General features: G+C 43.0%; 1 protein-coding gene across 4 annotated transcripts in view; it reads right to left on the bottom strand.

Moving 5' to 3' along the window:
- The window catches only part of LOC310872571 (poly [ADP-ribose] polymerase tankyrase-1-like), a 43,046-nt gene extending 22,629 nt beyond the window's left edge, over positions 1 to 20,417 (bottom strand). For 2 of the 4 annotated variants that reach the window (XM_083784552.1, XM_083784553.1), the window contains exons 1-12: positions 19,744 to 20,417; positions 14,699 to 14,923; positions 13,944 to 14,039; positions 11,124 to 11,160; positions 10,838 to 10,913; positions 5,323 to 5,343; positions 3,038 to 3,132; positions 2,396 to 2,462; positions 1,972 to 2,158; positions 1,461 to 1,582; positions 826 to 917; positions 588 to 666 (exon numbers count right to left, since the gene is read on the bottom strand). In XM_083784552.1, the coding sequence (XP_083640678.1) occupies positions 588 to 666; positions 826 to 917; positions 1,461 to 1,582; positions 1,972 to 2,158; positions 2,396 to 2,462; positions 3,038 to 3,132; positions 5,323 to 5,343; positions 10,838 to 10,913; positions 11,124 to 11,160; positions 13,944 to 14,039; positions 14,699 to 14,923; positions 19,744 to 20,332 (1,686 nt within the window). In that variant the 5' untranslated portion in view covers positions 20,333 to 20,417. The remainder of the gene's footprint in view (positions 1 to 587; positions 667 to 825; positions 918 to 1,460; positions 1,583 to 1,971; positions 2,159 to 2,395; positions 2,463 to 3,037; positions 3,133 to 5,322; positions 5,344 to 10,837; positions 10,914 to 11,123; positions 11,161 to 13,943; positions 14,040 to 14,698; positions 14,924 to 19,743) is intronic. The other 2 variants (XM_083784554.1, XM_083784555.1) reach the window with 1 other exon arrangement.
- Positions 20,418 to 22,276: the final 1,859 nt, after the last annotated feature.

The raw sequence follows: 22,276 nt of genomic DNA, 5'->3' as shown, positions 1-22,276 counted from the left end.
GACTTTTCATTCCTGTCCGAGGAAGAAATTATAATCCCATCCCCCAAATATGTAATACATGTATAAACCACCAAGGAGCACTTGAGCATGGCACTTAAACCCACATTGCTTACCGGCAACTGAGCAGTCCACTCTACTTAGAACCGTGTCATTTATACAAAGAGTAGGAAAGCTGAGGTGATTTTACCCGTCGGTGGCATTTTAAGACGCTTTGAGGCCTTGTTTTTCCAACATAGATGAATTTAAGAAGCCAGTACTTTAGCACCATGTTTCTATATAGATGAATTTAAGGGGAGTTTTTCGGGGGAGTTAAGGGGAGTTTTTCGTTACCATTGTCGCAAATTCGCAATATTGCTTGCTCTGGGTGGAACTTTGTTGGTTGTAAAGTGTCTTGAGACAACTTGTTGTGATTTGACACTATAATAAAATTGAATTGAATTGAATTGAAGAAGCCAGTACCTTTGCACCATGTTTCTACATAGATGAATTTAAGAAGCCAGTACCTTTGCACCATGTTTCTACATAGATGAATTGAAGAAGCCTACCTTAGCACCATGTTTCTACATAGATGAATTGAAGAAGCCTACCTTAGCACCATGTTTCTGCAGGACCTCCAGGATGTCGTTATGAGCGCGCTCTGCAGCGACATGCAGTGGAGTCATGAAGCTACAGAGACGAGACAAGTAAAGTGATGAGAAATACAACATGTTTTTTCTTGGAATACATTTTTACCTGCTCGGTTTTCCTTAACAAAAAAAAAACGGCCAAATTTCTCTCTCTCTTTCAAGAAAGTAAATAAAAACATAATTCAGTAGATGGTCTTACTCTTTGTTCTTCTCATTGATGTTGGCACCTTTACGCAAGAGCAGCTCTGTGACCTGTTTCCGTTTGGGGTGAGGGGAAGCTACTGCACAGTGCTGCAATACACAAAAACAACATGGTGTCACATATGTTTTAGTTTTTCTGTGGTTTGCGCCGCAGTTCAACAACAACACACACACACACACACACTTTAGTTTTGCCTTTGACAGGAGTTTACTGTAGTTGCATTAACCTGTGATGTCAGTGAGCTATGACCCATCTATGACCCGACATTCTAAATCCTACATGGGTTGTGCTCATAACCGCGCCACCGCTTCTGTGGCCAACGTGGAACGTAAAGTGCCTCTCGGCATACAACTGCGGACTAGACCTAAAATATATGAACTGCGGCGGAGGCACGTGAGACACCACCCAGAGCGAGCGAGTTGCCGTGTCGAACGTTGCGAAGTTGGCTCAGCCGACCCGGGGCCGTTGGCGTTACGACCCGACGGGCCTCTAGAGAATGGTCTATATAGTGTTCTGTCGAGAGCGTTTTGCCCCGATTGCCACTCAAAGCACAGCGGACATGACTTTTGACCGACGTCAAGGCTAATCAGCGTTTTTTTAGGCAAGTTGTTTTTTTCTCATTCTCATCTTACCAGAGCGGTCTCGTTGGTCTGGGGGTGCTTGAAGCTGATGATCTCCAGAGCCAGGGTCTTCTTCACCTTCGCCATGTCAGCCTCTCGTGCGGCCTGGAGCAGCGAGTGACCTTTGAACTCATCTGTGTGTCACAGGAGAGAAGAGCAGAGTGATTACCGGAACATCCCAATATTATATCCACACAGGTGAGCCTCTCCTTGCGCTGCGGCATGGGTGCCGTGTGAGTGATAGTGTGTGTGTGTGTGTGCGAGTGTGAGTGCGTACATACACTCACAGGTGAGTCTCTCCTTGAGCTGCGGCATGGGTGCCGTGGGAGTTTGAATGTTTGTGTGCGTGTGTGTGTGCGCGTACACACACTCACAGGTGAGTCTCCCCTTGAGCTCCGGCGTGGGTGCCAAGTCGTGTGTGTGCGTGCGTGTGCACGTGTACACACACTCACAGGTGAGCCTCTCCTTGAGCTCCGGTTTGGGTGCTGTGTGTGTGCGTGCGTGTTTGCGTGTGCACACTCACAGGTGAGTCTCTCCTTGAGCTCCGGCGTGGGCGCCATGTCCACGGCACTCTTGCTGTGACAGTTGAGCAGGGTGGGGTCGGCCCCGTGGCTCAGCAGCAAGGAGCACACCTCCACGCGGTTCTTGGATGCCGCCTCGTGGAGCGGCGTGAACTGCCACAGGTCCATGGCGTTGACACAGGCTCCGTGCTGAACACACACACACACAGTGAGTCAGTGTAGTTTTTTGGCTATTTTCAGCATGCAACCAATTGTAAAATTACTTATACTGGATCCCTTGCCCACTAGTCCCTTCCTAACATTTTAGTCTAGTTTCTTTTGTTGTAGAGCTCAGCCTGTAGAGGTGGGCTGCACTGTCATGGCTAGAATGTTCGTCTTAAAAACTGTGCTTGTTTTTTTAATTAAATTCATTATGTTTGTTCTTACTTTGAGAAGAAGCTCGGTGACCTCAAAGTGACCATAGGAACAGGCATTGTGAAGAGGAACCAGGCCCCTGCGGATGGAAGACAGGTCAGTGGTTAGAAGACAGGTCAGTGGTTATAGTGACATAAGAACAGGCATTTGAAGAGGAACCAGGCCCCTGCGGATGGAAGACAGGTCAGTGGTTAGAAGACAGGTCAGTGGTTATAGTGACATAAGAACAGGCATTTGAAGAGGAACCAGGCCCCTGCGGATGGAAGACAGGTCAGTGGTTATAGTGACATAAGCCTCACACGCCTCATCAAATAGCCATGGTCCTCACGTGGCTTCAAATCGGGACCGATCACGTCATTTTAGGATCGGCAGCAAAAAAGAAAAAACATCGGGACATTCCTAGTATCAATATTATATCCATATCTTGATATTAGTGGATAAGGGCTGCAATTTTTGGATATTGTAGTATTGTGATATGGCATAAACGTGTTCTATGAAAATATAAATATCGGATCGGGGGGGGGGGGGAAATCGGTATCGATTCAAAATCAAAATGATCGGAAAGCCCTTACAAATACCTCAAAATTGTACTCAAGTACAGTACAGTAAAAGCACTTTCCACTTTCCACCGCCACAAAAAGAGCCAAACCTTACCCTTTGTCTTTGGCGTGGACGTCGGCGCCATGTTGTAGGAGGAGCTGCACGATGCGGACGCGGTTGTAGCCGGCTGCCAGGTGGAGCGGGGTGGACTGGATGAGAGACCAACACAACGTTAGGACAGCCACAACGAACCAGACAGACTGGGCTCCCCATGCACACCCCATGACTCCTCCTACTCCCAGGGGGGACGCTTCCCTATGCTTCCTTCAACCTTCAGGTGTTACCGATGATACTAATTAACCCATTTAGACCTGACATCGAAATTTACATTTTCTGAAAGATTTGAGGCACATTTTAACGATTTTTCAAAAATAGCAGACCTACAAGCTCGTAGCGAGCCACTCGGTGGCGCGCTATGAGCTTCAATAGCTAAAGCATAGCATAATGCTAACACCAAAAGGGGTTCCCGCCCCAAATGGGTTAAGGCTCGGGGCTCCATTTAGTGTACGGCGGTTCTCTTAACTTTAATTTCAAGGGAGGACCCCCAAAAGTGTATAAAATGGTTCCATTTGTCACTACGGGGCCATCTGGAACCCACTCAAGAACACTTTAGTGAGACCCACTGGTGCAAACAAGAGTATTTCCAGTGAGCCAACAACACGCACAATAGCAGCACCCTAGACTCCCGTTTGACCCTAATGGAACAGAGCCTTCATTAAGTATCATCGGTAACACCTGTGAAGGAAGTATAAGTGGAAGAGGCCCAGGTTCTTTCCCCATAAATGGCGCGTGTGCATAGAGCCCATTGGCTGGACGTTCGTTCAGCGCTTCCTTCAAGGAAGCCAGGCAAGGGAGCGGGCGGCTGATTAGGGCAGAAAGCAGGTGTGCTGCACCAGGCTATATACACTCTCGGTGAGTTGCAGATGGAATGGCGAATGCTCGACGACGCAGAAGAGGGTGAATGTGATTCTGGGGCCGACAAAAAAAACCAAGCGGCAAATTCACTGGCCCGTCGTTCGTTAATGCCTCTGACGTTGATGCAGACGACAACATCGCTAATATAGGGCAGGACAAACCGCAGCACCGTTATTGACCTATTATCGTTATCCGTCAACCAGGTGGGCTAAATAAAGCGGGGAAAATAAAATCTTCCTACTGTAATGGAAGATTAGAAAAAAAGAAAAAAAAGGAGATGCAAGTGAAGTAGTTGTTCAATTATTATTAAGTAGTTGAAAATTATTACATTATAAATAAGGCTTGATGGAGATTCGAGCAGGTACGATGAGCAGGCTATGTATGTGAGTGTGTTTTAGTAAAGCACCAATTTTGCAGAAACAAAAAATTAAACCAAGAAATCAGGTGGTTTTCATTTCAGCCCCCGTCAAACGGCAATGTTAGTTTTGAGCAAAGCCATGGAAACAGATTCCAGTAACAGTCATATTCTATACCACTATCTCAGGTCTAAGCTCAAGCACGACGTCACAATCATCCAGGGTGGGGGAGAGAATCATTCAATTCATCAATGCATTCAGATTCCCATGCACCGAGATCAATGCAGTGACCAGCAAGCAGACAGTAACATGTCATCATTCACTAAGTGTTGGATGGCACACACGAGCAAGAAGTTTGATTCATTACCAATGAATGGCAGCACAGCATACAGAATGAGCAGTGAAATGCTTCCCCCCCCCCCCCCCCCCCCCTCACTTATTATTGAATACCAGCTGGACCAAAAATAATTCACAAGGACACATACAAGAACCAACTGACAAAAATGCAAGAGCAAGGCCTACAGGCATGCATGAATGATCATTAAAAAAAAATAAAAAAAAAAATTGACTTAAATAGCAAGTGACTTGAACAGTTGGAGGAGGTGTGGGTGAGTGCGAGAGCTTCGGAGGGTGCGGGAGAGGTGCTCATGGAAGCAGGCATTAAGAATTAGAAATGTTGTGCTCCTCTCCAAAATGTGAAAAAAAGTTAAGGTTGAGAGGTTGTCACCACAACACCAACTCACAATTGCCACACACTCGCTGTGTACACATCCACATACATTCTCACATTACACACAGGTTTGTTTGACTCACACACACACACACACACACACACACACACACACACACACACACACACACACACACACACACACACACACACACACACACGATTGGGGTGGGAAAGATGGAAGTGACCCGTGCACCCAGGTCCATGATGTGCAATTAACAAGTGACAGCCAGCTCATCGGTCATGTAAAAAAAAAAATAATAATAATAACTATGGATTAAACAAAAAAAAATCACAACAGTGCATCAATCAAGTGGCTGTTATCAAGGTTAACTTACCAGCATTTTTTGGGATGTTGACTGATCGACAAATGTTGCCAGAGTCACACGGAAAACAAAACGAAACAAAAATTACAAAATGGAAGCATCTTTTCACAGCAATCCTACCCTTCTCTTTTTATTGGTCTAGCTTCTAAACCACCGTTCTCCGACCCATCAAATGACATCCGAAGAGACACCAGAAGTAAGAGGAATCACTTAAGTAAATGGCTTTGAGGGAAAATGTGACTTTCAGCTCTCTGGAGAAACTCCACGAGTACTCTGCAATGACACGCCCTTACAAAACCAAAAAGAGGTTCCGGCTCATCTCCTGGACACCCGAAAAAGGCGCTCTTGGTACAAAGTTGGATTCTATTTTGTTCATCTCCTTTTCTAGGTCATGGGGCGTGTTGGTTTGAAGCCCCAGTATAAATCCCAGTCATGACCTTTTGGCATTTCAAGTGACGCTCGTACTTCACGAGCGTCGTGGCGTTTTTTGTGACTACTACATTTACGGAGCAAACGTGTACATAAATGTTCAGATTTCAAATATAAAGGGATAACCTGTGCATTCCACATTGTTCAATAAAAAGCATTTTTAGCGCCAGTTTCTTCAGGTTTTTTTCGCCATCGGCATTCAACTACGCGCTCATATTAGGGCTTTAAGCAACTAGTCGACTAGTTGACCTTGTTGGTACTAGTTGTAGGCCTCAAGATCAGCTAGAATGCTACATTATAGTCACCAATGTACACAGTTTTTAAATGTACAAAACATTTAAAAATATATATATTTTATTTTTTACATAATGGGTAGTTAAACAACTAGTCGACTAGTAATACATACATGATACACTGGGTGCGTTCGATACACTGGGTGTGTTCGATATAGGCACACAGTGACCGGAGTCCGAAGTGACCGCACTGCCAATAAAAGTGTGCTCCCGGTGTGCAACTGTTCTGAACACACCCCATCTTGAGAAAAATAGCCAGGGCAGGCGCGGAATGCACGGGTGCAAAAATGGCCGGCCATGCAAAAATCCTAACATTGGTGGAACTTCATGATTGACATCGGAACGTTTATATTCACGTTTGCTTTGTAAATGTAGCAGTCGCCAAAGAAACAGGCTGAAGTTGAGACGGTCATGTTTCAGGGCTAGTCAGGCAGTTCCTTCCGGACTGGTCAGGGAAACTGGAAGTGCACCGAACACTGAAGTGCAGAGAGGAGAGTTCTTAATGCTGATCCATTTCTGCCTCGTTATAATGACTTAGTTCATGCAAAATCAGAACAACAGGAGAGATGGGGAAACGAATAAAGCAATGACTGATGGTAAAAAAAAATAGCCATGATGGGAATGAAATGCAGCCACCGAAGGACACAGGTAAGCAAATCGGTGAATTCAGGATGGATAATGATTATGCTACCTATTGCAATAAATATGTAATTTCTTATTTATTGCAGACAAAAGCCTTGTTGACAGCTCAGAGGTGGATCATCAATGGCTCGCTGAGATATAAAGACTGTCAATATGGATGGAGTTGTATGCAAAGAATGACCAAAATGTGCACTGCAAGACAGCACGGACATTTAAGACATAAAATTGGAGAGTGCACTACACAGTACAGTAGTGCATCAGGGTGTCTTCCTTACCGCTCTAAAATCTCAATTCATCCATGGGACAAAAACACAGAAGTTAAACTAATCCCAAACAACAAAAACATAATCTCCTCTAGATGGTACACTCTGCTCATTCCAACTGGAAACCTGCATGTCAACCGACTATCTTTCCTTCCTACACTGCCCCGTCTAAATACATTAAAATGCTACATATTTATATCAAAATCTATAACATGAAAAGGTATATATAAAAAAACTTCTGATATATAATTCATTGTTTTGATGCATTTTCTTGGAGGTTTCTGTGTACAGTATATATTTAATGTGTACTTAATTTATTTAATGCGACAACCAAATGTCCTGTTTGGGCCAATAAATACTTGATGGATTTCAAGATGAGGTTTCAAATAGTTTAGCTTAGAGTCCATAATAGAACGTAATTTCATCGTTAGAAACTAAAGTGAAAAGGTTGCTACCGGGACACACTACGCAGACAGGAGTCCACCACTTTTACTCAAGTACATTTTCAATTCCTTACTTTTTACTTACGGAGTAGTTCTAAATTGCAGTATTGGTACTTTTACTTAAGTAAAACAATTGAGTACTTTTTCCACCACTGGTAAACCACTGCAGTCACAAAAGGCTACCCAATAAACAAGTCTAGTATAGATAGTGTCCTTCCAGATCATACCAGAGTGAGAATGGGCTCTATGCACACAGAACAACTCTTCCTACTTCCAGGGCCCTGGCCTAGAGTGAGAATGGGCTCTATGCGCACAGAACAACTCTTCCTACTCCCGGGCAAGGACTGTCTAAAGAGGACGGGACGCGAAGACCGTAAGGGCGCCACCATGTTGCTCACATGGTGCTCCATGGAAGGAAAGAAACATGCGCAGTTGAGACCAAGAAAGCGGAACGAGGAAGTGTTGGCTGCATATAGCCCATTGCGCATGTTTCTTTCCTTCCATGGAGCACCATGTACGACGCCATGTTGTCTTCGCGTCTCGTCCTTTTTAGACAGTCCTTGCTCCTGGGGCCCCAGAGTGAGAATGGGCTCTATGCGCACAGAACAACTCTTCCTACTTCCAGGGCCCCAGAGTGAGAATGGGCTCTATGCGCACAGAACAACTCTTCCTACTTCCGGGGCCCCAGAGTGAGAATGGGCTCTATGCGCACAGAACAACTCTTCCTACTTCCGGGGCCCCAGAGTGAGAATGGGCTCTATGCGCACAGAACAACTCTTCCTACTTCCGGGGCCCCAGAGTGAGAATGGGCTCTATGCGCACAGAACAACTCTTCCTACTTCCGGGGCCCCAGAGTGAGAATGGGCTCTATGCGCACAGAACAACTCTTCCTACTTCCGGGGCCCCAGAGTGAGAATGGGCTCTATGCGCACAGAACAACTCTTCCTACTTCCAGGGCCCTTCCCTAGTAGTAGTTCACAGGTGTTACAGATGATGATACCACTTGACTTAAAGCTGCTATGAGCAATAATGTCAACATTTTAATGATAATTCAATTTAATAAAAAAAAAATCTTCTATTCAGACACCTAGCAATGGGTAGAACCCTCCCAAAAACAATTTAGTCTCTGTGACAAAACTAGGGGCCACAATCTGCATTCAAAGATGTTCCTAGAAGCTTTGTCAGTGGTCGGAAAAAGCCCTGGTCGTAATGACTAAACAATCAGGAAGTAGACAAGCAGATTGCGTTCCCCTAGATGTGACAGAGACTAATTTGTTTTGGGAGAGTTCTACCCATTGCTGGCTGCCTGAATTCCCCATTAAAATCATTAAAGAATGTAACATATTATTGCTTATAGCAGCTTTAACCCATTCAAAACGGGAACCCCTTTGTGTTTTCACAGTTATTTTATACTTTAGCTATTGAAAAATAGCAGATAGAGTTCCGCACTACGAGCTTGTACATCCGCTATTTATTTTAAAATTGAATACATCTTTGAATATATATTATTTCAGAGCGTACGTTTTTAACTCATATCTTTGCTTCTGGGGGGGTCCCTGGAACAACATATTTTCAGATGGGGTTCGGTGGCCAATTGGGCTCCTTGACATGTAATAGTTTGAGAACCACTGATATAGAAACATAGGTTTTTCAGAAAACTGTTGTGAATTATAAGACGTTTGTAGAATCAGCGTTTCCATCCATTTAGTGTACAGCGTTTCCATCCATTTAGTGTACAGTCGTTCTCAAACTTTTTCATTTCAAGGACCCCATAACTGAGTGTACAAATGGTTCAATTTATACACTCTAGGAATTACACACCTGTCCTGTACAGGGCCATTTGGAACCCACTCAAGGACACTTTTGAGACCGACATGCACAATAGCAGCACCCTGGACGCTGTTTGATCAGAATGGAACAGAGCCTTCATTAGTATCATCTGTAACACCTGTAGGGAACGGGCCCAAGTTCTTTCCAAAATGGCGTGTGTGCAGAGCCCATTTTCAGCCACGAGAGAGAACAACAGAGAACCATAATCCCTCAAACTTTATTAGAAGAGCATGGGCCTCACGCAACAGGAGAACACTACTGATCCAATGGCGTTTTGTGCAACTCCAGGTGTTATAACATAAAGGAGGAAGGACATGGAGATGAAGAGTTGAACCCACACAAAGGAGGGTTAATATGACAGGTGAGGTTAAGGGAATGACGACACTTTAATGATGGGGGGAAAAAATGGGTTTTAGAGAATGGGTCTGCCAGTATGGCCACACATGCACAATTAAAGAAAAACCTTTCCTCGCCAAAATTAAGAAAAGTAATAGAACTATTGACCCCTGCCGTTTCAAAATGATACCAATTCTTTCTGTGTGGTCATTTGCATTACATCTTATTGCGTAAAGGACATGTACCTTAATAAAACATTATTGTGTGGCGTCCCGAGCTTTGTCTTCTAAATTTAAAAAAATCGGTTGCTGCATACTATATTGTGTATATTCTATAATTATGTTGCAGACCATGTCACACCAACATTCTGCTGGCTGTCCTGTATGCGAGTGACAAATAAACCGCTCTTCTCTTCATCCTTGAATTTGTTTCTGCACATTTATTTTTCTGATTACTAATCATCATAACCATTGCTCATCTTCATGTCTTTACATTTTACCAGTGTGTAGGGAAATAGGGGGCAATCACACCAAGGAGCGTCTCCAAGCAAAACCATCGGTTTCCCCAAATTCCCACGGTATTACACATCTGGTGCATGCTCCTCCTTGTTTGTGTCATTTTGGGCATGCTTAAAGTTTACACATTCTTATTTTATTTTTTTAAGATGCAAAGCTCCTTCCCGTTTTGACAATGGCAAAAGCTCATGAATTGTTTACATTAAATTAAAGACTCAAACATCTACTTTAATTATTTTTTTGTTTCCCTGTGGTGATTGGTCATTTGATCATCTGGCTACGCATGTACTGTAGGTCCTTCTCCGACAGACACGCCACGCCCATTCCTCCCAATGGCTTTGCCACGGAATTTATGAAACGTCTGAACCGGCAGCGACGCCCTCAGTGTGATCACCCCCCTTACTGTTCATGTGACAAAATAAATATATTACAGTAATATAGTGTATATTTATATTATGGGCTATATGGCCCTGGTGTATATTGTGCTACTGCACAATATATATTGTGCTACTGTCCCAATTTATATTCCCTTCCATTTTTCTTAATCCAGAAATCCTCTCCATGTTACACACAGATTCTAATCATCAGACCTCTCCATCATCACATACTGTACATGTTTGTCATAATCTCAAATCTTCTTGTTGACTTTGCAGCTGTATATTCTTCACACAATAAAACGAACATCACAAAATTTACAATGTAATTATTACAGCTACACGTGTGTGGAATTTACGTATTTTTCACACCAAAACAAATGTGGGATGACGTTTTCTTACCTTGCGGCCATCGCTGGCATGACAATTGACGTTTAACGGTGTCAGCAGAGCCATCAGCTTCTCCTCATTTCCACTCCTTTGTCATCACATTAATATTAAAGAGACACAATAGAGAATGTAAGTACTAAATTAAGGATTTTGGACGTGCTAGCTATGGCAAAATAAAAATGTGTCGCCATCTCATGGCCTTTTAGAGTCGTATGCAATAAATAGAGGACATTTGATAAACATTAAACGTTGTTGTAATCACAGGAAATGGAAAGAACCTGATAAAACTGTCACCCACCTTGCAGCTTCGAGGAGCTCATCCTTTTTATATTCACCTGTGTCGAAGAAAATGTTTAAGTTAATTTACTTTTATATTAATACACAAAATAAATGTAATTATGGAGGATAGCAATCATCCTACCCGGAAGTTATGCAGGAACATCTACTGAGTGGCAAAAAACTACTTTCTGGCCTTGACAGACCATACATCCAAACAGAAAAGTCCTATCTTATTGTATTAAACAATGTTAAAGGAGAATTCCATGCTAGAATGCTTTCTTACCTTTGTTTGTAGTTGTTACGTCCCCACCAAGACAAGAAGTCCAGGTGTTTTTTGTGCAAAAGCTCCTTATTGGCCATTTCCCCTACCATAAGCGCTCAATGAATTGCATTGAATGGGAATTGGAATTGAATGGGGCTATGGGGTGTTGTGCTAATTCGCTTATTTCCATCGAAATAAGTAGTAAACTGTGCCGCTTGGGATATTATTTACATTATGAAGAGAGGATATATACAAAATAATTATAATTTTGAGCGATGGAAATAAGCAAATTAGCACAACACCCCATAGCCCCATTCAATTCCCATTCAATTCAAAGGGCTTTATTGGCATGAGAAAACATATTCAATGCAATTCATTTAGGGCTTATGGTAGGGGAAATAGCCAATAAGGAGCTTTTGCGCAAAATAACACCTGGACCTCTTTGGTGGGGACGTAACAACTACAAATAAAGGTAAGAAAGCCTTCTAGAATGGAATTCTCCTTTAAACAACGTTAAACTCACTTTGCCACTCAACTTCGCCACTCGATTTGCCATTCTATTGGTGTGCCACTGCTTGGCAGGCACACTTAATAACAAAACGGTGGCAGAAGCACAGTAATGGAATGGTGTTTTATGTGCCTTCCTTTAGAAAAGTGTTAAATTAATGTCATGTGATGAAGCAACACCCATGTCTGCTCTTTGCACTGCCCGCTCTGGAAGGTCCCCTTGTCTACTTTAACCCATTATGGATGGACGGGACCCCCTTTTGGTGATTTTGGCATTATGTAATGTTATACTTTAGCTGTTGAAAAATAGCAGATCTACAAACTCATAGCGCTACGAGAGTGTAGATCTGCTATTTTCTTTTTTTATCTTGAAAATGTGGCACAAATCTTTGAATATACAGTATATTATTTCAGAGCGAACGTTTGCAATTCAAATCTTTGCTTCTGGGGAGTTGGGGGGGGGGGGGTCCCTGGAACAACATATTTTGACATGGTAGTCCGTGGACAAATACAGATAATTCTATTTCAAGCATTAGTTTTGCACAAAAAACGGCCATAGCCACTTGCCCAAAATGTGCTGACCTCAACACATTTATGATTGCAATGGCCCAAGGAGTGTTTTTTGTGCAAAACTAGTAATGCTTGGAATGGATTTGTCGTAGAAATGTAGATGTAAACATTTAATAATACCCTTTTATAAAAGAGTCTCTCCTCTAAGTAATTTCCTCTGAGATGATCTCATCTGTCACACCCTTGTGGTGCTGTTTTGTTTTACAATGTTACTGTCCCATTTGTTGAACTGGCTCAAGTCTTGAGGCTATGCTGGGGGTTGGCTGGGAGTGAAAGCTATAAAGGCTGTGACCCTATGTGACTGAGAGTCAGACTGGAGTTTCCATACATGAACATGTAAGTCTTGGCTCCTTACTCGAGTAAAATTATCATACTTCCAAACTCTGAATTATTGTGTTGCCTCATAATTATAATTGTCCTTTTGAGCATGTGTCCTACATGAACAGATTCAGAATCACCAAAAAAAACAGTTTGACATGTCATATGCTACTTAAAGCATAATGCCGGACTACTAACTGCATGGCTGAGCCACCAAGCACTGACTCCAGATAACTCTACATTATGTTTAACGTATGATTGTGGTATCACTCATGTTCTTTCCTTCCACCCAACTTTGCCACTATAATTTGAAAGGTGTGTTTGAATTTTAAAAAGACTGAACCGTCATGGTTGCATTAAAGTGTACCGTTTGTTTTAGCACCTTATGATGATGATTTCTACGTTTCAAAAGACACGGACGGGATCAGGACACAAAAGGGGATGCCACACAGATGTGATGTGTGAACACGTAATAGGTTTTCCATAAGACATCCATCTCTCTCCTTAGCACAACTCCTGTCTTATGTCTGTGCCTTCCTTTACATGTGTACTGTACGCACACAATTATTACTCATTTAGCGCCAACACCCCTATCTGGTGTCTGAATTGTGTACTCCAGGCCTGCCACAAATTTAGTCACCACTTTCCAAACCAGTGAAATAATTTGTCTAAATCACACACTGTGAGTGAGTGAGGAAGTCAAAACAGATTACAGATGTGTCCAGTCTCTCTGAATAATTGCATCAGCTAGTACAATAAATGCCTTTAACACCCATTTAGACCTGAGAGCAGATTCTACAAATGTCTTCTAAATCATGACAGTTTTCTGAAAAACGTACGTTTCTATATTGGTGGTACTCACACGATTTAATGTCAAGGACCCCCAACAAGTATACGTAATTGGCCGTGGACCCCAATCGCAAAATATGCTGTTCCAGGGACTACCCCAAAAGCAAATATTTTTAGTTAAAAACGTTCGCTCTGAAAGATATATATATTGAAAGATGTGCCACATATTCATGATTTTTCTCTTTTTTTTTAAAGAAATAGCAGATCTACAAGCTCGTAGCGGCGCTATGAGCTTGTAGATCTGCTATTTTTCAAAAGCTAAAGTATTAACATACCGGTAATGCTTAAAACACACAAAGGGGTTCCCGTCCGGAGCGGGGTTAATAGACTGACCTGTGAGCACAGCCTTAGCAGAGGGGTCAGCCAGGTCCAGGGCTGACTTGCCATCTGTATTGCGGATGTTAGGGTCTGCCCCGTGCTGGAGGAGCACTGTAGGAGAGGAAAAGTAGAATCAAAAAAGAAAATGAAGGTTCATGCAACTAATTATACATAATAAATACCGAGCCCGGCGGCAAAGGCCGACGGGCTCGGGACTCGGGGCTCGAACCCACGACACACCGTCAGGCTGGATTACCGGCCTAGGTGCCTGGAGCGCTCAGCCACAGCCCAGGCCGACAAATGCCATTGTTGGTGCAAGGGATGGTATGTAGGGCTCTATCTTGTGCCACCCTTATCCCTTATCCCTAAACTTATTTGCCATTTTTTTACTGTTTTGAAAATCATTTTAAAATAGTTCAACTAGCCAATCTACATCTACGTGTTGTGAGCTTGTAGATCAGCCATTTGAAAAGGTTTTTTTAAATAGTAAAAAAAGGTTTAGGGATAAGATAAGATATAGCCCGTAATCTACCATGTGGGTCTTTTGATTACATTTTTATATTTAGAATAAAAAATGAAGCATTCTAAATAAGTCATGATCACAGATCCTAGATGTAGCTCATATTTTGCAGTCCACAGTTTGAGAGAGAGAGAGAGAGAGAGAGAGAGAGAGACAGACATATACACACAGTATATATTATATTATTTATTCATTTTGTTATTAATTATTCCTGTCGAAAGTTTAAAAGAAACCGTGATTTAATCCTTACCAATGCACACATCTATCTTCCCCTTGATGGCAGCCTCGTGTAACGGGGTGTAGTTCCAGTTGTCTCGTGCGTTGGGGTCGGCGCCCTGACACAGGAGGAGGCTGACCACCTCGGCGTGGCCAAAGGAGCAGGCGTTGTGCAGCGGAATGAGCCCGCCGTCGTCCCGAGCGTGCACGTTGGCCCCCGTCTGGAGGAGGTGCTCCACCACGTCTTTCCTGCCAAAACCTTAAAGAAGAAGGGGAGGGGGGTTCAATCAATCAGCGTTGTTTTAACTAAAACTATGACAAACAAAATGTTGTCGACTACCTTTTTTCACTGACGTAAACTAAATGGAAACTAATATAACTGAAAACTAAGCTATGATGGCTAAATATATTGACAGTTTCATCAACAAATAAAAACTAGACAAATTTTAGGAAGGGACTATAGTGGACAAGAGATCCAGTATGAGTCATTTTACACTTGGTTGCATGCTGAAAATAGCAGATCTACAAGCTCACAGCGCGTCGCGGCGCATTGTGAGGTTGTAGATCTGCTATTTTCAGCAAGTGTAAAATCCGTCATTTTGACGGCATCAAGGCCAGCCGAAATACATTCTAGTCGACTAAATCAACTGTAGATTTAGTCGAGTAAAATCACATGACACTTAGTCGACTAAAACTAGACTAACACTAAAACATTCCAGGTGAACTAAAATATGACTAATACTAAATGAAGTTTCAGTCCAAAGACTATGACTAAAACTAAAATAGAAGTTTGCTGCCAAAAACAACACTGGGTTCAATTCAAATGTACATTCATTCAGCACACTATGGCCCTCATTTATCAACCGTGTGTACGCCAAAATATGGGCGCACGCCGAAATTACCGACATTTTCGGCATTTAACATTTCCGGCAAAGCTTGAAATTGAACTTGAGTAGGACAAATAGTCACGTCTACTCTTCAGCTGGCGTACGCTGTTTTTCTGTTTTACACAAGCGGAGCAGCCTTGTCTGAACTGCTGAGAGGCTGTCACAGGCATCTAAACATATATGTATTCACTCCTAAAATGTTTATATAAAAGGTATGTATAATGTATAGCCTATGGGCTACATGTAAAAAAAAAAAAAAAAAAAAAAATGTTAAGGAATACATGTGTCATATGAAATGAGTAGGAGATAAAATCGCGCAATTAAAAACAATGTTGCAAGAGATGCTTAAGCCATTTAAACAGTGTTTTGCATGAGCGCATACATGCGAGGATTTGGGCTGTCTGTGCTGAAATATTTCCATGACGGGACGTTGGAGAGTATAGTGCAGCAGTCCCAACGTGGTATAGCCTACTGTAGCCTAATCTACAGCATGAAGGCCGATGTCTTTCTTACGGTATGTGCAATATAATAAACCTGACGCGTCGCTCAATGCCAAATGTACCGTGCCAGGCTCCCAGCGCAAGTGGGAACTGCATCGGAGATTCGGAGATATATAGGTATATTACCCAGCCAAGCAACCACCAGCCACATGAGGCTATATACGGTTTTTGCTGCACATTCATATGACAGTTGACAGCCCGGCCGGCGGCCACTGCAGTGACTAACGTCTGCGAGGCAATCTAAATAGACTGTCGAACGTCGGAACGTGCATGGTCAGTTGGTCACGGACGGACCACTGTGATAGAGAGAGACAGACAGACAGACAGACAGACACACTGGACAGGAGGAGCACCTGCAAAACAGCAGCGTGTGTGTGCCTATTTGTTATTTAATTATGGTTCACAGGTTCAGGTTTTCGTTCACTAATATATCTTGTTGTATATTAAATTAAAAATACTTTAATGATTTAATATACAACTAACAACACACAGTGAAAAATTGCGATATGTGTGCGGGGGGTGTCATGTAGGTGCGTGCGTGCGTGGACATGACAGCAAGGCAAGCGAGGTGAGAGGGAACAGACAGGGTAGGCCTACAACTTTATTTAATTCATGCAGGTGTTCGTTGTTTATTTATTTAACAACACACCAGTTAGTTGGGCTTGCAAGTTGCGTGTGCGTGCAGCTTGTGTGCGTCTGTGTGTGTGTGTGTGTGTGTATGAGAGAGGGGGGTGAGGCGGGCAGAAAGGCACGGTAACCATGGTTTCCAGATCGTATAGCAGTGGTTCAGGTCGCAAAAACGAGGGCGAGGCTTGATTTCTTAGGGCGTGCCAGATCAAATTCAGCCGTGACATTTATTAACGTGAGAACGAAATTAAGGAAGGATCAGCTGTTTGCGATCACTTTATAAATGCCGTGGAGACGTGGGTGTACTACGAAACCTGCACTCGAATTTGTGGCAGATTTTACACTCGATTGATAAATGAGGGCCTATGTGTGTGACTATGAGTAGCAATAGGGGCAAAAGTGGCGCTGTTGTGCCAGAAACAGAGAGAAAGGGATAGTGCTGCACTGTTGCCTGCTAATGAGAGACACAGAGAGAGGGGGGGGGGGGTGCAGGGGGAGAGGGGAGTTGCAACACTCAGTTCACACGGGTGTGATTTTAACCCACAGCACGGGTTTGTCCGACTAATGACTGTAGGACTGTTTATGGCTAACCAATGGGCCACGGACCACCATTTGATGAGATTCAGCCTTGCAGAACCCGAACGAATGGATTTCCTTGTCGTTCAGACTTCTTGTAAATTAGCAGATGTTCAACAAGAATTTAACTCTTCAGAAAATCTAATACGGGTCTATTTGGTTACCAACTCTCCACCATTTAGCTAGGGGACCACCTGGGAACCCCTTCAAGGACCACTGGTACTTTACTTACTTTATTTGGACAGGACAGAGTAGTATATTAATGAACATTTAATTTAAAGAAATGCGTAAATACACAGGATTTAGCAGAGATGGTAATTTCCATCCATGGTCCCCGGACCACTGGTTGAAAACCACTCTAATGCAGGACAATTTCAAGGTAGCTCATATTTAAAACCTCGTCCCAGTTCCATCCAAATAAGGCCTACTTCTCTTGTTACTACGGTATAATGCTACGGCAAAATATTATTTGGGCAGGCAATAAAGCAGTTACCTACATGGGGTCCTTGAGGGAGTTCCAGGGGGTCCCCAGCTAAATGATAATGTACCCTAAGGGGTCCATTTGGTTCCATGTTGTACACTGAGTTAAGTTAACATTGATTTTACAATATAAATTGGGGGTCCCAGAGATAGAAATGCCATTAAAATGGGGGTCTGTAGATATGCATGTCAAACTGGGGGTCCTTGAAATTAAACGGGTTGACAATCACTGCTAGAGCCGTAAAAATCTTCTCTTATGGGTGGTCCCTGGCATGATATATTTTTAAATGTGGGATCCGCAGGCTAATTCGTGTCAATTTGGGGGTCCTTGACATGAAAATGTTTCAGAACCACTGACCTACATCATCTTAATGAATGAATGATGGTATAATTGCTTGTTGTAAAATGTATGTTTTTATGGGTTAGGGGTGTTTTCATGTCCGTTTTTATTGGACCCCGAGTCTGTACAAATACAGTTGATTGAATGCGCTCATTCATGTTCCAGAATGTTCTACAAAAGTGATCATTTTAGGATGAAATAGAAATATTACTACACTATTGTGTATTGTTATTACACAATATATACACTTTCTATTCTTCCATTTCTCCATTAAGGTTTTTTTCTTGGGAGTTTTAGCTTAGTGACATTTTGTTTCTTTTGTTAAACATGGACTTGTAAAGACCTTGTGTTCAAGTGCTATACATAAATTAAAAATCTTGGATCTCAGTGTTTTATCTGTATTCTAAGCTACTGGAGTAAGTACGATAAGTAAGTACAATACTGTAACATCTTCTTCCACTGTAGGCCTAATTAATTGTAGTTCTGACAACTTTATAGCTATTAGTGCTGCACAATTATGGTAATCGAAAAAAGAACCTATGCATCTCATTTTGTGAGAAAAAATTAGAATCTCTATTCTTGTGGAGGAAAGTCATAAGAATCGTGCTGCACTAATAGCTATCCAAAGAGATGGTGTTTTCAAAAACCACACTGCTTTAATCAAAATAAAAAGGAGGTCCGATACTGTACAATCCTGAAAAAATAGCATATGTTCGTAAACGTTTGATTTTTAGATAGCAAACATGCTATTCCGATCATTCATCTGATCATCCCCATCATATGAAGGACCCCAATGGAAACAAGTCATAGCCTTGCTTTCTTACTGAACTTTGTCAGTGCTTTTTTCTGAAAAACTGTTAATAAAGTATTCAATCAATCAATCATAATTCAAAATAAATGTACGTTTTACTCCAGTGTTTACAAACATAATCGTAAACCAATGTAAACAAACCTATTACAGCCCAATATATAAACCAAATAGTTTTTTAAATAATTAATTCGTTGAGTCCTAGAGCCTAGCCTACGTTTACTGTGCTTTTGTTGTTGTGGTTGCCATCCTTTTTGTTTACGTTTGTAGCCTAACCCTGGTTGCTTGGGGCCTTTACTTTAAAGCACCTCTGACAGAAAATTACAGACACACTGTAGTAGTAGTAGTAAAGTGCTAGTTACAACAAGAACTGGCTGTTGTGTTTCTTTGTGTTTCTTTACATCCTTTCACATTTATACGGTCAAATGTATACTTCCGAACAAATATTACACCCGTTTTTACTGCCTCACTTAAACCAATCAGTGGTCCTGGGATTGTTACGTTTTGTATTAACTGTATATAACTAAATCTCAATGTATGTTGGCTGGGGAGAGAGAGAGGGGGGGCCTTAACAGTAGGCCCACGCAGCACTGTAAGCTGGGAGCTATAGTGGCAGGATAGCGTTTACTTTTCTTCTACCTCTTTATTATTTACTAGTCTAGCAATAAACCCCCAGAAGGTTGACATCACATTATGTACTTGTATATGTATTTTTGTGAATCACGAAAGGGAAATAACGTCGACCACCGTTATCACGAACCATTACGAGCATATAACTGTGATTACGATGAGTTAAAAAAAATGTTAGCCCCGTCGTTAGCTGCAAAACAAACTGCTACCATTTTTTTTTGCTATGCTTACCCGCAGCGAAGTGAAGGGGGGTAGATTTGCGGCCGGCCATGTCCTTCGCGTTCACGTTCACCGAATCCACGAGCCTCTTGACCCGAGACACGTCTCCGTTTCGGCACGCCTCGAACAGCTCCCTGAACGCCCCGCCGATGCCGCCACCGCCGCTACTGCCGTCGCTGGCCGGGCTCGTGGCACCGGAGCCGGGGCTCGAGACGCTCGAGCTGCCGCCGCCGCCCCCCGAGGTTGTTGTGGTGGTGGTGGTGGCGGCGGAGCTGCTGCTGCTCCCTGCGAGGAGCAGGAGCGCTGCCGCCGCCGATGATGATGATGATGGCGGCGGCGGAGGAGGCTCCGGAGAGGCCACGGCTCCCTCGATCCCTCCGTTGCATTCTCGCTCGCAGTCCGGCGGCGGCGGCGGCACCGACGCCAGGAGAGCCGCCATCATCATCGGCGGCGGAGGAGAGCCCGGCCCCGTCGTCGTCGTCGGTCCGCCGGGTCCGACCGAGAGAGAGGTGGTGTTGTTGTTGTTGCGGCCGGGTGGGGACTGTTGTATGGTGCTTTGCTGTTGTTGTTGCTGCTGCGAAGAGCGTCGAGACACCGCCATTATCGCAGGCAGGCAGCTCTTCTCTTCGACAAGAAGCCAGAGAGGGGCCAACAATAATAACAGCCTACTGGCCTCACTCACAGCTGCTCCGTTTCCTGTGAAAGTGCTCGCTTCCGGTTGTTGGGGAAGCCTCTCCTCTCTATTATTATTACTCTAGTCAGCTCAGCTGAGCTGCAGCTGTTTTCTTTTCACCGTAGTTCTATTACTTATAAACGTATAAACTAATTATATAGAAGGTTTTCAACTCCCTGCAACAGTTAAATGAATTACAATGATGAACCTATATATTTTGTCCTGTATACATCATGATGTGGAATAAAAATGCTCAACCGGTGTTTACAAATCACTAGTCTTTTTAGTACAAATCACTAGTTTTTTTTATAAAATAATAATCTTTTGGGGCTTTTGCCTTTATTGACATAAACTAGGTCGACAGGGGGGGCACAGCAAAGGTCGTCAGGATCAGCACTCGAACCTGCGGCACGCTGTCAGGCTAGGTCAGGTGCCCAGAACACTAGGCCGGCCCGGGCCCATCCATCCACGCTTATCCGTAGTTGGGTCGCTGGGGCAAGAGCTCCACCACAGAGCTCCAGAGTCCCGACTTCCCTCTCCAGAGCAACATTAGTAACTGGGGGATTCCGATGCGATCCAAGGCCATTTTGGAGATACCTCCATCTGGTCTCCTAGTGGGACATGCATCGAGGACCTCCCTATAGAGCGTTACCTTTCATGCCGACGAGAGACCCAGAAGTGAATTCCCTGTTCATTTCCCCCATAGGCTTTTCAAAAAGTATTTATTTAAAATCATGACAACAAACACAATATTTTGGGCCGAACAAATAATTACAAAGCAAAAACAACAACAAAAGTGTTGTAACCTGCCGTCCTTCGTTCTAATTATTTGTTCGGCAACTTCGGCTCGGTGTTTGTTGTCATGATTTGTCACAACTCGAGTTGGCTTTGTGCAAGACTTAAAAGGTCTTTAAATAAATACTTTTTGAAATGTCTGGGGAAAATGAACGGGGAATTACTTCCTGGTAGGGATGCACGATATAATCGGTAGCATAATCGAAATCGGAACGGTCTCAAAATAATACAAAATGTAAGAATCCATCAATGAGTTCAATATAAATCAAGTTTCTAGTAGGCCTACTAGTCTAGAACAAAAGCCAAATCAAATATGATGTAAAAATTTACTTTAACATTTTTTACATTTAATTTGTGTACTCATCTCATTCAGTTGTGAAAACAGACACTTGGAAAAAGAGTATAGGCTATTTATTGATTGATTGAATACTTTATTATCAGGCTTTGGTCCAAGCCCCTAGGGCAGTGGTTCCCAAACTGTGCACCCCTTGTGGTACGTGGGCGCATTCTAGGGGGTGCGTAACATGACAAGGCTAATGGTGGTGCTATGGTTTTATTTAAAATATATTAACATATTATGCCAATATATGGCAAGTATGCAGAATATAGCCTATGCTGCATATGCTATATCCAGGTTCATATATGTGCATATATGTTGATAAATAGGAAATGTATGTCTCTAAATAGTTTATGCAATTTATATGTCCAGTGTCAGGAGGTAACAGGGGGTGCATGGCCAAAAAGGTTTTGGAACCGCTGCCCTAGGGCCTAGGATTGTTTCCATTGTGGTCCTCTGTACTGTATAATATCGGAATCGGTCATGATGATACGCATATGCAGATATGACCCTGCAAATAATCAGAGATGGGATATCGGTCATAAAAAATGGCACCAAAAGTAATCAGAAAAGTCAACCAAAGAACAAGATTTCTCGTAGTCACTCAGTAGGAACACATATGCAATGCGGACACAAGCTGGAGGACTCACCAATGTCATTTCGACGATGCATGCACCTCATAGTGCGCTAGCACCAATGAAGCCATTAAAAAACATATAGCTTCGGACCTCTCAAAACAA

The sequence above is a fragment of the Protomyctophum parallelum genome, assembly GCF_964188405.1.
Source record: "Protomyctophum parallelum genome assembly, chromosome: 15".
NCBI lineage: Eukaryota > Metazoa > Chordata > Actinopteri > Myctophiformes > Myctophidae > Protomyctophum > Protomyctophum parallelum.
This window is presented reverse-complemented; position numbering and strand designations above follow the sequence as displayed.